The sequence below is a fragment of the Anser anser genome, assembly GCF_964211835.1.
Source record: "Anser anser genome assembly, chromosome: Z".
Lineage (NCBI taxonomy): Eukaryota > Metazoa > Chordata > Aves > Anseriformes > Anatidae > Anser > Anser anser.
Window position 1 is genome coordinate 51,458,062 of NC_139723.1, and position 18,609 is coordinate 51,476,670.

Here is an 18,609-nt window from a genome sequence, read left to right on the forward strand (position 1 = left end):
GCTAAGATAAGGAAATATTTTTGTGTTATATTTTGCATCTTTTGATAAGTCAACAAAGGTTTCCAATGAAGTTACATCAAATTTATGAAATTGTAGTGAATTCCTGCCAGTTTGTAAGATTTTCAGTTTCTCACTGGAATGTTTTCACATACAGGACACCATAAGCTTGAACCTAAATGAAAACAAAAATTCTTTATAGCCCCAAACCCTTTTCTGCACAACTGTCAGAAGTCATGAACACTGGGTCATACAATTTTGATTTTGCCAAATAAACATTTAAAATGCTCAGGACCCATGGAAATGTGTTCAGGGAGTTGCGTCAAAGAATTCACTGATACTGGTAGCATAAATAAAGAAAATCTACTGAAAATACATGAATTTAGGATGTTCTTGAGTTCAAAAAGATAATTCCATGAATTAATCAGGCCTTATAAAAGTCATATGGTAATGAATATTGTTAAAAAAAAGAAATTATTACTATGAAGCAAACATAGGATATATATATACGTATGTTATTTATTTATTTTCTGAGGAAAAGGGCAATGTCTCCCATAGCTGTTTCACTATTAACATTCAGGAAAACTGTAATGAAAATTAAAAAAGAAGTCTCAAACCCAGAAACGTTCATAAGATTAAGATCTAACCTGAAAGTTTTCCAAAGAAATGTCACTTCAAAAATTTACTACTGTTTCTATGCGTGTGTGTTATAAAGCCTGTGTGTGCCTACCATAAACCGAGGATGTTAGAAAGCAGGTGACTGTCTGCCGCTCATCACTGACTGTCAGTTCCCACTACTGTCAAAACCAGAAATAATTCTGAGCTGATGGGTGCTCTAGCTCCTGCTTTGAAGTAAGACATGGCATTCAGATTTGTGATCTGCAGATTACACAGAAGTGGGTATTATACAACCTGGCAATGAACATGAGGTCTGGGGAGGAATGCAGAACTATATACATCCTTCCAACAGTTGCAAAAGAGCAGTGTAAACAGCAGTCTATGCCACTGTCTACACTATGCTTTCTAACCAGATGATATAATGAATTGGCTGGATGGTTGCACTCAAAGAATTGTGGTCAATGGCTTGATGTTCGGCTGGAGATAAGTGACAAGTGGTCACCCTAGGGCTGGTATTGGGACCAGCACTGTCTAACATCTTTGCTGGCAACATGGACAGTGGGATTGAGTGCACCCTCACCAAGTTTGCCAATGACACCAAGGTTTGTGGTGTGGTTGACACCCTGGAGGGAAGGGATGCCACCCAGAAGGGCCTGGACAGGCTTGAGAGGTGGGCCTGTGTGAACCTCATGGAGTTCAACAAGGCCAAGTGCAAGACCCTGCCCCTCAGTTGAGGGCAATCCCAAGCACAAATACAGTCTGGGCAACGAGAGCAGCCGTGAGGAGAAGGACCTGGGGGTGTTAGTGGATAAGAAGCTCGACATGAGCCAGCAATGGGCACCTGCAGCCCAGAAAGCCAACTGTATCCTGGGCTGCATCAAAACAAGCGTGGCCAGTGGGTCAAGGGAGCTGATCCTCCTCCTCTACTTCGCTCTTGTGAGACCCCACCTGTATTCAGCTCTGGGCCCCCCAGCACAAGAAGGACATGGATGCATTACAGTGAGAGTGAGTCCAGCAGAGGATCACAAAGATGATCAGAGGGCTGGAGCACCTCTCTTGTGAAGACAGGCTGAGTGAGTTGGGGTTGTTCAGCCTGGAGAAGAGAAGGCTCTGGGGAGACCTTATAGCGGCCTGCCAGTACCTAAAGGGGGGCCACAAGAAAGCGGGAGAGGCACTCAGGGAATGGAGTGATAGCACAAGGGGGAATGGCTTTAAACTAAGAGAGGAGAGATTTTGATTAGATGTAAGGAGGAAATTCTTTCATATGAGGGTGGTGAGGCACTGGCACAGGCTGCCCAGAGAAGCTGTGGATGTTCCATCCCTGGAAGTGTTCAAGGCCAGGCTGGATGGGGCTTTGAGCAACCTGGTCTGGTGGGAGGTGTTCCTGACCATGGCAGGGGGGTTGGAACTGTATGGTCTTTAAGGTCCCTTCCAATCCAAACCATTCTGTGATTCTGTGATACTATGATGAGCTTAGCCTAGAAAACTGCCTGAAATCTCAACCCTTTAGAAGTAAAAAATAAAGTAACCAATACAAAATGTTCCTATCAGCTCATGAAAAAAGGTATTTTACGATAGATCTTAATGGGAGCTTTGCTGACTCCATTGGGCAGAGCATGGATGTTTAATAGACTTTTTCTTCTGTTTATATTATAAAGGCACAGAAGTGACTGCTGAAGGATCTTTAACTATGAGCAAGGAAGACCTACAAACCAGACTTCTGTGTTATGGCCCTGATATTTCCCTTCTGCTTATCTGCTAAACTTTATGTAGAAGAAGCCCATAGAAATTGATCCTGGAGAGCAAGTTCACTATTTCAAATGACTGACATGATGGTGGAAGCATTGCACAATTCTACTTATATGTCAGAGAAAATGCATAGGATGTATGATTGTCTGGAGGTTCTAGTCCTTTCCTTTTAGCTCAGCCTGTCAATTGTTGTATTTTATACCATTGTTAATTTCCGCAAGTTCTCAGTTGTAACTTCATTTTTTTGTTGCTATTTTTTTCTCTCTCTCTTTTTATTTTAATTTTTCCCAAGGCACAAAACAATATTTAAAGAAGCTCTGACTCCCATTTTTCCTAAGCCCTGACAAACCCTTATTTGAATTTATCCAGGTTTCTAACTTCATTTTTAACCTCTGGTGTCTCTCCACTCCTTTAACATGTACATTTTCCCAAAGCTCACTTAACACTACTTCACGCTTCAGTCTGTTCGTTTACGCATGTCCTATTTTATTCCCTACTCAACAAATTCTCTTATCCTGCAATTTCCGAGGATCAGGTTCTCCTGGTTTCCACTGGGATAGAATTTATTTTCTTCACAGTAGCTGATAAGGTGCTACGTTTTGAATTTACGATGAAAATAATGTTGACAACACAGTGATGTTTTAGTTGTTGCTGAGCACTGCTTATACAAGGACTTTTCAGCTTCTCATGCTGCCCTGCCAGCAATGAGGCGGGGAGTGCACAAGGAACTGGTAGGGGACAGAACCAGGACAGCTGGCCCAAACCGGCCAAAGGGGTATTCCATACCATCTGATGTTAAGCTCAGTAAGAGAACTGTGGGGAGCTGGCCAGGCAGGGGTGTTGCTCAGGAAGGTGTAGGTATTGGTTTGCTGGTGGTGAGCAACTGTTTTGTGCATCACTTGCATTGGGTATTGTTCTCTTTCTCCCTCCCTCCCTCCCTCCCTCCCTCCCTCCCTCCCTCCCTCCCTCCCTTCCTCCCTCCCTTCCTTCCTTCCTTCTTCTTTTTCCTTTTTATTTGATATTAATTTGCCTTTATCTCAACTACAAGTTTATCTTTTTTAACTGATTATCTCCCCCATCCAGCTGTTGTAGTGGGAGAGTGGGTGAACAACTGTGTGGTCCTTAGCTGCTTGCATGATTACACCACAACAATTTCCAGAAGTCTGTGATAAACTCACACACTATACTGGAAGGCTGTGGGGAGACTAAGTATGGGATAAAACACAGAATCTGTGACTATGATTTATACTGATATGAGTACACTGTAATCTAGGTTTAGATTAAAAAATAGCTGACTTGAGTCCTATTTTTTTTTCAGTAATGGTTGTTCTCTTTGTGAATGAAACCAGATTCTTTGGGACAGCTACAGAAAATGTATTCAGACAATGTATATTTTCACTTTCACTTTTTTTTTTTTTTATTTTTCAACTTTCCATATTTGTACTCGACAAAGCACACTGGTCTGTAGCTTAGTAATTGATTAGATAGCCCATCCCATGCTGTTTTTTTCATTAGGAAAAATCTCTCAGGAGCTTTCCTCAGGTTTTAGTAATACAGGCCTCAAACTCAGGTCAGTAAAACTTGAGTGAAGTTGAGGGAATTGCCTCAAGAAGGAATCTGCTTTGCTATTTTGCTATTAAGATTCATGGAGATTTTTACCCCTGAAGTGGAAGGGCAAGGTACAGGGCAACATGGCCAAATAAAATTAGTTTAGAGGTTATACAAAGGCAGGGAAGAACACCCTTTGTCATTTGATTACTGCTTTCAAACAGTCAAATATCCCTGCAACTTAAAGATCTCTCTCTGGAAAAGTGAGAGGAAATGGATGAAACAGGAGCATGACCCAGTCTTAACAACAGTGAATACAATAAAACCTACTCAAAATGATTTATTCGATACTAATAAATACCTTCAGATATTCCCCACAACAAGGACTATTTTACTGCAGTTTTTGTGCAAGCAGAAACGTAATACAGAGCTGCATGCTAAAAGCTATTGCAAATGTACACAGATGTTAGCACTGGGGTAAAGTAAACACCGCAAAACTAAAAACGTAAATAGAAAGCCTCCATTGTGAAAAGAAAATCCTAAAATTAGGATTTTCTAAATGTCAGAAATGTTACTAAATGTTAAAAATAATGGAAGGTACAGAGACCAGAACTTTAAACAATCAGACAGCTACAGACCCTTCGATGAAAGTTTCAGATTCTTACCTCTAAAAAGGTAAAAGATTGTTCTGAAACTGCAAAACTTGATGAGATTTCTCCATATACAGTACCAAGACTGTTGGAGAAGCTGTTTGCCTATCTGAGCCTGATAGTAATTAGAGGCTGAAGATCAGTGTGAGAAAATTAATTTTAAAATAAACATGCCCTGAACTTTAGAAAAGGGTAAGATTCTCTTTGTAAACAAATCACATTCACAGATATGAAAAGAGTTTACAGCCTCTAACAAAACTTGGAGTGTAGAGAAGAGAAAGATATATGGAAAGCAAAAAAAAATAGTGAAGACAGGGAAAACATTTCGTTGGGGATTATTTCCTTATATTGCTTTCTGCACACATTGCTTGTGTGATATAACAAAGAAGAATGAAATGAACAGGATTAAAAGAAAGCTTGTAAGAGTAAAAGCAAGGCTAGAGGGATAGGGAAAACTCTAGAAACTGTTCTGGAGAAGGACTACATACAATACGGATAGCAGGCATATGGGAAGACTAGTACACAAATGCAGAAGAAACAGAAAAACAGATCCACAAGCATTTCTTTTCTTAGATCAACTGACTTGCTAGTTTTCCATGTCTTGTGTTGAACAACATTGCCAGCCTTTTAAGTCACAGATTGCTTCTTACAGGGTGTTATGAAGTGTGGCACAATGGAGACCTTACTCTTCATGCAGCATTGGGGCGTAACACTAATAAGAGGACTTTTTTTTTTTTAATTAATAAAAAAGAGTTTTCAAGTTCTGAAAACACTCTGACAATTATTATGACTGCCAAAGGACTGTCCCAGTGCTCCATGTCTAGATAATCTAAACCTGTAATGTAAAGAACCCTCTTTAATCTAAAAAAAAAAATAATCATAAAACACTTGACTTACCTATGAGAGCAGAGCTCCCTGGACTGATGGCCATTTTTGTTCCTGAAGGAGAGGTCAACACTGAAGGAGGTCTGGTCCCAGTGCTGAAAAGCACTGCTGTCAAGTCTTCTAGGTTAGGAAGGGGTCGTGGAGGCTCTAGTAACAGATTGGGAAACTGAAGTGATAAGCAACACTATAGCAGAAAAAAAAACACCACTACCCACTGGTGCATTATTGGTCATGTTGCAACATTATCATTTCAAAGGGGCACTCTATGCAACTTCAGGAAATTACTAAAGGTGTGCTTTATTTGATATTAGGTAAGACACTAGAGAAAGTATTAAAATAACATCTAGATCAGTATGGCTACAATAAAAGAAATTATGTCTAAAGGCTACCATGGCATTCTGGGTTGACCATTTTCATATGTAATGAGAGTATGTGGTATCAGGAGATACAGCAGCTTGGAATAAAGGGCAAATTTATACAGCATAGCAGCCTAATCAAATGTCCATGGCAGTCACTGGAAAACTTTTCATGTCTGCTACAGACTGAATCAAGCCCTGACTAAATATGGTTATAACCCTGTCAAATCCTGTGGTATACTTAGGCAGAGCTCCAAAGGACTAAGAGCTCAAAGAGCTCAAGAGGATCAGTCTACACTGAGAACTGCACGATTTAGTCCTTTAGCAACAGTAACACTATTTTAAAAATTGATTGCATTGCCTATCATTCTGAATTCTTTTTGTTGTGGAAATTATAGAATATTTGATTAAAGTGAATGGTGGCCTCATCACTTTTCAATAAGATCACAGCACAAACTGAGCAATATTTCTGCTGCTCAGCATATTCAACACCAGAAGTACATGGATGCTTGAACTATTTATTTCCACCAAGAAACTAAAAATGTGATTTGCCTAAAAGCAAAAGCTTACATAACCCACAGTAACTTTGAACCTTTAAAAAATAAGCCATTTTTAGAGGTCAGAAAAGGACTTAAAAATCTTGTGGGAGTTCTGATGTACAGCCTGAAACCCAGCTGATATTTATTGTAGTTTTTTTTTCAACTCAGTTTCTAGAGCCAGTCTGGATTCATAAGGGAATCATGTGAATGCTGTTACAGGGACTTTAGTGTTATCTGTGAAACTGTAAGAAATCTCACTTTAAAACTTCCTCTGGAAGCTCTATCATCCATAAGACCTATGCTCACTCCAGTAATGAAAGATGAGAGCTGTACTGGCTGCTTTAGTGATTTTGTACCAATAACATGGTTTCAAAATTTGACACTTCACTATCAAATGTACTAAAGCATTTACATAGTCTGGTTGGATCATTCATCTTCCAGGCAGGGAGAAATAATAGAGGTGAGTTGCTAGGAAAGGAAAGCCCTTTCCCACACATTCAGTTACCACCAGGTAACACTTCCACCCATATTTCACAGCTGACATTGTCTTTTCAAATCACCCAGACAGGCTTTCTGCCTGTTATTTGGAAACCCAAGAAAAAGTAAACTTCACCCTTCACTGAACTTGGGAAGTGTTTTTTTAAAGTGCACTGTGTTTATGCACCTGTTTGATACGAAATGGGTCAGTACCACACAGCCATGTACCAGAAAGACTGCCAAGCAGAAGCAGAGCACTTCACAGGGAAAAAAGTGGCATCAATCTCATCTCAAGAGAGCCACTTTAAGAAATTGTTAATAAATGCTTTTCTTAGCCAGTAGGTCTGAAAGAGTGAAACCGGATATGTCAAGGCTGGGAGGGGCTGTCCCTGGGTTCAAACATTTTGTCTGTATGTCGTTCCCTCTCTCCATGTTCTCTGATTAATTCTGAAGGCTAATTGTGCCATCAGCCATATTCCTACGGCTTCACATGCAAAATACCCTGAACTTACCAAGAACAAACAGCTGGGAGCTTTCAGTTACCTCCCCACGAAGATTGGCTGCCTTGCAGGAGTATAAACCCTGATCTGCCAGAGAAACATTCGCAATTAGCAGCAACCCATCATGCAGGTGGTGAGCAGAGGACAGCTTGACCTTATTTTTAAACCAAGTAACTTCTGCTTCAGGAACACCTGGAAAAACATTGACAACACGTAACACAAGTAAGATATAGTAGTTGCTGAACAGTGTCACAGTTACTGCAGACAAAATGTTTAAGACAAAACAATTAAGCTTTTAACATGACTTTCAAGTAACATCTTTTTGCAGTTCAGAACTGTTGAGTCAACTCTTTCACATTGTCTACCTTGTATATCTTAGATACCTCTGAGACAGAGCAGAAGAATTAAAACAGAATTGAAGTCTTCCTTTTTATTCCCTAAGGTTGTACAAGTTAACAGTGAACTCATCACTCTTAAAAGCAAGTCTATATGGGATCAGAATGAAGGTTAATCTAGCCTAGTATGCTGTCTCCAGCAGCAGCCATAAGCTGGTGCCTCAGGAAGAGTAAGAAAAGGACAAGCATATGCAATGCTTCCTGCTAACGCTCTCCCAGCATCCTCCCATGTTCAGCTTAGGAACTTCCTAAGCCAGAAGTAGTTTCTGTGCATTTAGGAAGCCTCCATGGCTTTCTTTTCTATGAATTACTCCAATCTTCTTTTTTGAATGTAGGCAAACAATTGGCATTTACATCTTCAGAAAAGCAGTTTCACTGATCAAGCGTTCAGACAACAGGTTGTTACAGATTCATAACCCACTACAGGAAAAATTGCTTCCCTTCATGTGCTTTGATCTAAGGTCCCTCTCTATTTGGTGCCCTCTTGTAGAAAGAGGCTCTCGTCTGTAGCTATCAAGACTGCTGCTCTTGCAGTAAAGAGCATTTCCTTGATATACTGATATTTAGTTCAATTGAAATGTATGCTATATCAGGTAATTCAGTGTCACTGACTACTAAACCATTGGTTTATGTGAACAGTACTGGAAGTTTTAATAGATGGGACAGACCTGTGGAGTTGTGCCTGGGAGAAACAGTTATTGTGTGCTACTGTAAAGAGCAGTACATCCTTAATCCTGGTAACTGACGGAGTGTACGGTATCCCATTTGCTGTATCTTCTGTAAGTGGGAATCAGTTAACCACTTTTGCATGAATGTGCAGTTCCATTGTGTTTATTGTAGACTAAAGGAATGTTTTTGGGTAACTATGCTTAAGCTATGTTGCTCACCTAAATCTTTCCCTGCCTTATTTCACAGCAACATGTTTCTATGCCCACCGCGAGTACGTCATCGGTTGTGTATCCACATTACAAAAGAAAAGCCACTCTATTTGTCTGTTTTGTGATCCTGGCACTAGAAATACCTCTGACTGTGCTCACTAAGAATGACCACCCATTTATCTCTATTTATAGTGACTGGTTGATTGCAGGTTCCTCACTAAGCATGTGCAGATGGAAGTGGGAAAGGGTTTTCCCTATTCTTCCACATCAAAGTGTTTTGGCCTTTTTTCCACCTCTTCCAGAATTACCTGTTGACTTTGCCAAGACATCTGGAATGAGTACATCTGAGTTTGGCAGTCAGGAAGGTCTGTAAGGGCAGAGAGTCTCATCCACATTGAGAAATTAGTAGGAAATAGGCTGTAAAAGACTGTAGGATTTTTCTCACCTTTGGTAATTAATAACACATACTAATCTGAAACCTTCATGGCATACTGAGAGTACCAATTGTTTCTGTCTGTGATGCTGTTTTCCAAATGCTTACCCTTGTTTATGTTTCTATAACTCAACTTTTTTTTTTTAAAGTATGGGCTGTTGGCCTGTTTCTGAACCCCCAGCTGGGACAGGACCAGTACACGGCTCTCCATCTGGCTTCTACTCTTTGACCTGTGTGGCATGGGTGGGCCGACCACCACTTAAAAGCTCACTCTGATTTTTTCCGGAGCATCCAGGCAGAGTCCTCAAGGGAGTTCCAACAACCACAGGATAGCAAACAACCCCAAACCTTAAGTTTTTCAAGCCTGTGTGTTTATTATGTTTCCATTGCAAGGAAAGGAAGTTTAAGAGGTGAGTTCTGGAGAGAGGAGAGAAAATGGGGACTCTTCCAGTTCTGCAGTCCCTGAGATGGCACACACACATGCCAGCACTTTTCCTCTCAGTGTCACACTAGTCAAGGGATGATCAACTCTTTCTTGCAGTTTAAACTAGTTACAGTGCACAGATTTTCATATTATGGCTATTGTCAAACTTAGGCATGGAAGTAATAAGTACCTCAGACTGAGATTTCTTCCATTCCCGCTAAGGCTCTTCTTTCTTTCCTTTGAACCGGAAGACATGGGTAGAGCTTTCAAGTTCTTTTTGACAATAATGGAAGGTCAGTGGAAACAGTGTGAGAATAGGAGGGATTAGGAATGCTGAGAGAGGTAAAGAAGGAGGTGAAGGGGCAATGAAAACTGAGGATCTCATATGATCTCAGTTCCCAGGAATAGGGACTTAAAGTAAATAAATATAGACAGGCAGACAAAAAAATAATTTGCTCGTTGCAGAGAGCTCCTCTTAGAGTCTTAGTCCAGAAAGGTAGATTCTTCTTGTATTCACTCCACTAGAAGAACCAACAAGGAATTGTTGTTGGTTTATTACAGCAAGGTAAGGTTCACTGTATTTGTGTTCAGTCTATGAAAGCATTATACCTTCAAGATGTCCAGCATCCCTACAAAACCATTTCTCTGACTGCTAGTTTAAAAAGGGATTTCTTCCTCTGCCTTTTGTGTGAAGTTTCTACACTAAAATGAGAAGTTTTGAAATCAAACCTTACAGCACTTCCTACAGTTTGGCTTACGGAAAATAAGAAGTGTTGTATGTGTCAGGGAGCAGCAGACTCATTTTCTGTTATGCTTCCACCTTTACTGACACATACAGACCTCAAGTATTTCAAGACAAAAATAGGAGGCAGACAGCACACCCATGAGCAAATGCATTATTGCACAGCATTGCCACAAGGGGTAGCAAGAGCATTTCAATCAGTTTTGTTGGATAATGGTGAATGAGCGAGGACAGAAGGCTGAATGTGTTCACTTTGCAGAAACAATCACAGAGACTGAAATTCTGAGAAGTGCCAGCTGGAAACCTCACTTTGCTGGGCAGACAAAACTTTAGGCAGTGAATAGTTACTCACTGTTTATTTTTCTTCAGCTTTCCCTCCATCACTGTGCATGCGTCTAGCACAACAAAGGCTACCTTTGCTTGTATGCAACAAGCAGAACTGTGCACACCAATCAAGATGATTTTGCTAAAACAGGAGCTTTTTGGGAAAGGAAGCATAACAATGCAAGGATCTAGCAGTGATGACTTGTTTCCTGTGCCACTATATTCTGACATATATCAGAATCTGGCACAGCTGAGGAACAAATATGGGTCACAAAGCAAGGCAAGAACTAGAAAAGTACAGCCTCCAGCATACAGATGAAACACACAAGAAAGAAATGCTTAGGAGAGCTGAAAAATCTGAAATCGGAGGGAGAAGGATACACAGGGAAGAATACACAGGGAAGGATATTTATGTATTTTAAGTCACTCTTTCAAATCTGTTCTGACTCAACAGTGGTTAACGGTACATGACAATTTGCAGACAGGTGCCTCTGTTAGAAGTTTTATGCCTTGAAGGATACCACAGAGAAATGCTCTAAGAATCAGATTTTTTATACAGATTCCTCCTTTCACATCTAATTGCATTGCCAATAACAACTTGGGCCTTGCTGATCAAATCTTCTGGCATCCTAATGAATATCTCCATACTTTAAATGTTGAAGTCACCAAAAGCTTCCTAGTGTTACTCACGTGATCCAAATTGCTCCCACACCCCATTTGGAAGTGAAAGTGCCTAGAGCATTTGAATTGCCCACACTAGAAACTCTGTTTGCTTTCTTAAAATTGGAGAAGATTCTCTAGCTGAAAGTCATAGGCTCTGCAGAGTTGCTAAGTGATTCTGGAGGGGAGTTTCTTTAGGCTCAGTTTTGGAGAAGTCTGGGCTTGACCATAATCTCCTGTGTTTTAAAAATATCCTTTCACCTCCATAGACAGAATGGCAAAGTCATGTCAAGTTAAATGAGACTGATTTTTCAAGCTTAAAGAAAAGCACAGCACCTTTTTCCTCGAGACTATAATTCCAAAATAATTCATATCAGAGGCCAATTAAACCGTAATATACTCAGATGATTCTGCCTTCCCTTGTCTTACAAGTAACATCTGTATATTTCAGTCCTGAACACAGACTTTAACAATACTTATGCCTTTCATAAGAAGTTAAATAGCAATATAAAATTCTTTCCTAGGATCTGGTAATTTCATTCTCTCTTCTTTTTAAGGAACCTTCTTCAGGCTTATCAACACCTGTTGGCAGCAAGTTTCTGTCCCTTAGCCACAAGAGCAGCTTTAGAATATGTTATAACTGATCCTTACATTTAGTGTTTATCATATAAGTACTTATTCTGCTGTCCTGCTGACCCTGTAGTTCTACATAGATTGTCAAGTCCAACTACCTTACCACTTCAGGGCTAACCAAAAGTTAAATCATTTTATTGAGGGCATTACCCTCAATACCTTTGCCTCAATATTACCCTCAATACATTTGCCTCTTGGCCACTGACAGGCACAGGGCATCAACTATCTCTCTAGGAAGTCTGGTCCAGTAAAGGCACACCATCACAGTTAAACATTTTTCCTAATGTCCAGTCTGAATCTCCCATGGTGCACCTACGTGCCATTCTCTTGCATTCTGTCATGGTCTCTGTCCTTGGTTATCAGAGAGAAAAGACGGGCAAAAAGATCTTTGCATATAATCTATCATCATGAATCATACTGATGACTATTTAACAGGAATTATGTTAATTGTTAAAAAACTAGATACGCAACAGGAAGACAGGAAACACGGGTTCTATTCTTAGCTTTGACATGAGCACCCTGACTTTGAGGAAGCCAGCTGACCTCTTCCACTTTATATGTGTGGGAACATATATGGCCTTAATGACCATAATACTTTTATCTACATCTTCCTTGAAAAGCATTGAATATCAGTCTGGTTGCAATAAGAGTCTGAGGAGAGGACAACAGGATTGTTGCACTTACTCCTTCATGAACCTCTAGATACTGTACTTTTCTTTCATTAATCCCACTGCGAGTAATTAATACATTGGTATCCCAGCTCCCAGCCTAGTGTTTGCACAGCTATTGTGCACGTTTTGCTAGAGGAGAGATGACCAAGTAGTGCAAACTCGGTAGGGGTGTGGTTGGCAGCACGTGAAGAAGGAAAACTCACAACCATTGTGTTTAACGTGAGCAGACAGTTTAAGGAAAGAGGGACATTTGTATGTTTGTAGTGCAGATGCTTATTTGCAATCATCTGAAGTAGCTGCTAGAGAGAAGAAGCTACAGCAAGAGACTTCCTACAAGCCTCCACAGATATTTGTGTAACACTTAAAATGGCTCACTTTGGGTTTTGTAAGCCACTCCCTTCCCCTCCTTTTCCCCCTCTACTATGCATGAAAATTTAATGAATTAAAGATCTGACCCTGGGTCTTTAGAGATTTCCCATCTCTCTCTCTTTCTCCACCTCTCCATCCCATACCAATACCATTACCACTAACAGGTCAAGACAGCTACAGACAGGAAAGGTCAATCTTTTTTGGTCACCATTGAAAAGAGGCAAACTGCCATTCTAAGAGTGAGGGGCATTCAGTCTTTGGTTGGAAAAAGTTTCAGGGAAAAGCCTGTTTCAGTGGAATTACTCTAAATTCTTGCACTCCAAAATGAAAGAAAAAATCAGAAAAGGACTATACTATTATGCCCTTCACTTGAAAAAAAAAAAAAGGAGTTTGGCAAGAAAAGAAGTAGCTAACTGAAATGTACTTGGAGAGTCCCATCACTGAGGAAATGAGTCAGATCATGCTCCTGTATTCTTACCTTACACACCCAACAGGTAGGAATTCAAATCAGTTTTTTTGTATCCTCAATACACTGTGTATCTCCAACAAAGATACTTGTCATTCCATCTCAGACCAGCTTTCTTAAGACCCTACACTTTTCTTGGTGGGATTGATAAAAGGAGGACAATTTCTATGTTAAAAATTAATGAAAGCAAAGAATTTTGTCTGAGGACTAGGAAGAACTTGTGGTTTCACACAGCTGCTGTACCTGGAGACACTGATTTAGCAAACAACTCCACAGAAATTCATAGCTGAAAGTGTGGCATGGAAGACCAAGTCATTTCTCACCTGCAACCTGGCAGTTAATGGTAACATTTGCTCTCTGGATTGTTTTCACTGTGCTTCCAATATCAACAGTGACAGCAGGCAACTCAGTGTTGATCACAGTAGCTCTTGATGCCTTTATTAGTGGCTTGCCTGTATAAAAGAAGCACAACAGTTTATCAGACCCAGCACACTAGACTCACACAGGACAGCTGGACTTGTACGCTCTGTATGAATATATATATGAATATATATATTCATATATATATGAATATATATATGTCCTATATAGGACAGGTGGATAAGGGAAAACATAGAAGTATGTGACCACCTGCTCTTTATAATATTATAATGGCACTGGATTCTATGGGAAAAGCTGTCTTGAGAGTAAAAAAAAAAAAAAAGAAAGGATACTTAGTGCAGAGGCCGAACAACATTAAAGTCATGTGGACACACATGAGAACCAGCTGAATCAATAAACAGCAGTACAACTGGAACTGCAGCAAGATGTTTGCCTAATACTGCAACCAAAACACCACCCTTTGCCAAAGTCCAAACATAGTACAAAGAAGCCTGGGTGATGGCTACATGCACATTAGCAGTGCTGGATGTTTGGAGCAACGTCCAAGCTGTTTCTATACATCAATCATGTCTTCTTTAACCTATAGTGGAACCAATGGCACTGGGAAGACTTGACTGTACCCAAAAGGTTTTCTCATAATGGCTGGTATAAGAAGACAAGCAAGATCTTCTCCATCAGATAACCAGTTTGCTCTATCTAAGGCCTGTAGTAACAGTTTTATGCATTGTATATCTCTAACAAAGATACCTGCTTCACCTGCAAAAAACATTTCAGATTGTTTTCAGTGTGCTTCCAACATTGGTGACTGTGAACAAGTGGGTCAAGGTGTTCCCCTGCTGTTGTGCCTGTCTGTGTGGGGTTAGCTACGGAGTTCGCCTTCAGTGACTCTAGGAGACTTCTACAGATTATACTGTAGGGGTATAATAAAGGCATGCCAATATGACAAAAAACTCAGAGATACCCAGGCTTAGCTCTGAGAGAGGGGAACGAAGTAGCAGAGGTGGCATACTTGTGTTAAGGCAACCCTCTCTCCCAGCCAAAATGCTTTGCAGGCAGGATGTTGGCAGAAGGGGAACAGGATGACAACATTGCTTTAAATTGTGCAGGGCTGGGCTATTTTTGTCTCAGTGCTGTATTTTCAAATTCATCTTTATCCAAAAATCTAGAAACACATTTTTTTCCCCTTTAAATAGATGATCAGATACAAAACAGGATCAAATGTTTTCATTTGACTCTAGAAGTTGGAGGTTTAAGGCTAATGTCTCCCCCAGGTTTCATTTGTCCATTAATTTGGAGGTAAGCAAGGAAGAAAAGCTGGAGGTGAGGAAAAGAATTTGGTTTCATTGAGATCATGCAGAGTCCTGAAAATTTAATTCAGCCTAAAGTATTATTATTTTTTTCCATAGAGCCATATTTCCAGGACTTTTAAAAGATGTTTTTCACTTGGAATTCCTGTCATATCAGTCTATATATATATGCATATTTTACTTTCTGTGCCTTTAATGATTAAGAACAGTAAAGTAATATATTACATTTTATTGCTGAAATATTTCCAAAAGTTTTGATGTCTAAACCATAAAGGAAGAAAAATTCTCTAGTTATTCTCCAGTTATCCATCAGCCTTTTTTTTTCCTGATTGTGTTCCACAATCTCATCAAAAGATTAAAAGTCTGTTAGCTGCTTAACCAATAAAAGAGTATCAAACTATTGAAAAAAATGGAAACACAGTCCACTGTCATTCTTCCAGGCATGTGCTAAACTAATCAGTAAATTCTTCAATGAACTAAGGTTTCAGTCCCAGTCCTGATTCATCTAAAGGTGGTCTCAGCTTTCCAATTTTTCTTTGAAAAAGTATTCCCGTTATGCCAAAATGTGTTTTGTTCCAAAAACTACTCAGTATCTCATTTTGATGTTTATGGCCTAATTTTATAAGAGGTTCAGCTCTTTACCTTGGATGGGAGATGAAAATGTACAGCAGCTCCTAAGCAGAGTTCAGCTTGAGTCTGGGATGCATGAATATTAATTCATCTAAGAAAGTTAAACTACAGCCTTGACAATTATAACAGAAAAGCTATTGGTCTTCCTCTGCCACAGCTGCAGGAGGCAGTGAGAAGGCTGTGTAGAATCAGGGAGGCTGAGGAGGAGTTAGCTGGATTCTAGCACGGTCTGCAGGGGACCCACAGCCCACAGCCAAACAGCCCGAAACTCCCTCACCCGCACTCACTGGAGGGAGGGGGCTCAATAAAGCTGGAGAGCAGAAGCTGGCAACAACAAGCACCAGCAGGAGGAAGAGTTTCCCCCAGAGCCTGAGGTGCCCTTACAGAACTGCTTCACCCCCCTGCAGACTGGAAAGGGAAGATCCATTGCTGGGTGAGTGGAGCTGAGTAACACAGCCCAGTCTGCTCCCCGCGTAACAACCAATCCAACTAGGAAAAGAAGATGAGTGATAGTGGCAGGAGTCTTTCTTCTGAGAGGTACAGAGGCATGGATCTGACCATCTGCCGACCTAATCTGCTCTTGAGAGAAGTCTGCTGCTTAACAGGGGCTTGCATTAGGGATGTTACCAAAAGACTACCAAGCCTTGTACAAGCAAATGACTGTTATCCTGTCAAACTGAGGTGCAAGAGGGAAATGCAAGGGCAGTTGAAGCAATGAGATGTTGCCTGGGAAGAGTACAGAAATACTGTCCAGATGTGCAGGGATGGGACCAGGAAAGCCAAGGCACAGATGGAACTAAGCATTGTAAGGGATACAAAAAATAACAAGAGGGGATTCTTTGGGTGCCTTGACCAGAAAAGAAGGCCGAGAAGAGTGTACGCCCTCTGACAGACGAGCAGGGAGCTCTATCAGAGGTGCTCAACAACTTCTTTGCTTCAGTCATCACTGGCGGTCAGGCTTCCCATATCTCTTTTTTCCCTGAACCTGTAGGCGAGGGCTGGGGGAGCAGAGTCCCTCCTACTGTAAGTGAAGAGTAGGTTCGAGACCTCCTGATGAAATTGAACAGGTACAAGTCCATGGGGCCTGATGACATGCATCCCAGGGTCCTGAGGGAACTGGCTGATGGATCTGCCAAGCCTCTCATATTTCAAAAGTCACGGCAGTCAGGTGAAATCGCCAGTGACTGGAAAAAGGGAAATATCACTTCCATTTCTAAAAAGGTCAGAAAGGAGGACCTGGGGAACTACAGACCAGTAAGCCTCACCTCTGTGCCTGGAAAGGTCATGGAACAGATCCTCCTGGAAATAATGTCAAGGCACCCTGGGGTAGTTGGTTTACAAAAAGCTCAACATGAGCCAGCAATGTGTGCCTGCAGCCCAGACAGCCAACTGTGTCCTGGGCTTCATCAAAAGCAGTGTGGCCAGCAGGTCAAGGGAGGTGATTCTCCCCCTCTGCTCTGCTCTTCTGATATCCCACCTGGAACCCTGCATTCACCTCTGGGCCTCCCAGCACAAGAAGGACATGGATCTATTACAGTGAATCAAGAGGAGGGTCATGAAGATGATCAGAGGACTGGAGCACCTCTCTCTCCTGTGCAGACAGGCTGAGGGAGTTGGGGTTGTTCAGCCTGGAGAAGAGAAGGCTCCAGGGAGACCTTATAGTGGCCTGCCAGTACCTAAAGGGGGCCTACAGGAAAGCAGGAGAGGGACTCTTTGTCAGGGAGAGGTATGATAGGAAAACGGGGAATGGCTTTGAACTAAGAGGGGGAAGATTTAGATTAGATGTAAGGAGGAAATTTTTTCCTATGAGGGTGGTGTTGCACTGGCACAGGTTACCCAGAGAAGCTGTGGATGCCCCATCCCTGGAATTCACACAGAATCACAGAATCACAGAATCGTCTAGGTTGGAAGAGACCTCCAAGATCATCTAGTCCAATCTCAGCCCTAACACTAACAAGTCCTACACTAAACCATATCACTAAGGGCTACATCTAAACGTCTTTTAAAGACCTCCAGGGATGGCGACTCAGCCACCTCCCTGGGCAGTCCATTCCAATGCCTAACAACCCTTTCAGTAAAGAAGTTCTTCCTAACATCCAACCTAAACCTCCCCTGGCGCAACTTTAGCCCATTCCCCCTCGTCCTGTCACCAGGCACGTGGGAGAATAGACCAACCCCCACCTCGCTACAGCCTCCTTTAAGGTAACTGTAGAGAGCGATGAGGTCTCCCCTGAGCCTCCTCTTCTCCAGGCTAAACAACCCCAGCTCCCTCAGCCGCTCCTTATAAGACTTGTTCTCCAGACCCCTCACCAGCTTCATTGCCCTTCTCAGGACTCTCTCGAGCACCTCAATGTCCTTCTTGTAGCGAGGGACCCAAAACTAAACACAGTACTCGAGGTGCGGCCTCACCAGAGCCGAGTAAAGGGGGACAATCACCTCCCTAGCCCTGCTGGCCACACTGCTTCTTATGCAAGCCAGGATGCTGTTGGCCTTCTTGGCCACCTGAGCACACTGCTGGCTCATATTCAGCTGCCTATCAACCAGTACTTCCAGGTCCTTCTCTGCCAGGCAGCTTTCCAACCACTCTTCTCCCAGCCTGTAGCACTGCTTGGGGTTGTTACGCCCCAGATACATGACCCGGCACTTGGCCTTGTTGAACTTCATGCAGTTGACCTCAGCCCATCGGTCCAGCCTATCCAGATCCTCCTGCAGAGCCTTCCTGCCCTCGAGCAGATCAACACACGCACCTAACTTGGTGTCATCTGCAAACTTACTGAGGGTGCACTCGATCCCCTCATCCAGGTCATCAATAAAGATATTAAAGAGGATCGGCCCCAGCACCGAGCCCTGGGGGACTCCACTAGTAACCGGCCTCCAACTGGATTTGGCTCCATTCACCACAACTCTTTGGGCCCAGCCATCCAGCCAGTTTTTAACCCAACAAAGCGTACGCCAGTCCAAGCCACGAGCAGCCAGT

The 18,609-nt window shown here is 41.8% G+C and overlaps 1 protein-coding gene across 1 annotated transcript in view; it reads right to left on the reverse strand.

Annotated features, from left to right (window-relative positions):
• The window catches only part of LOC310889524 (ADAMTS-like protein 1), a 204,627-nt gene that overhangs the window by 24,306 nt on the left and 161,712 nt on the right, over positions 1–18,609 (reverse strand). The window contains exons 21-23 of the mRNA XM_083817104.1: positions 13,638–13,766; positions 7,332–7,511; positions 5,460–5,594 (exon numbers count right to left, since the gene is read on the reverse strand). Of these exons, the coding sequence (XP_083673230.1) occupies positions 5,460–5,594; positions 7,332–7,511; positions 13,638–13,766 (444 nt within the window). The remainder of the gene's footprint in view (positions 1–5,459; positions 5,595–7,331; positions 7,512–13,637; positions 13,767–18,609) is intronic.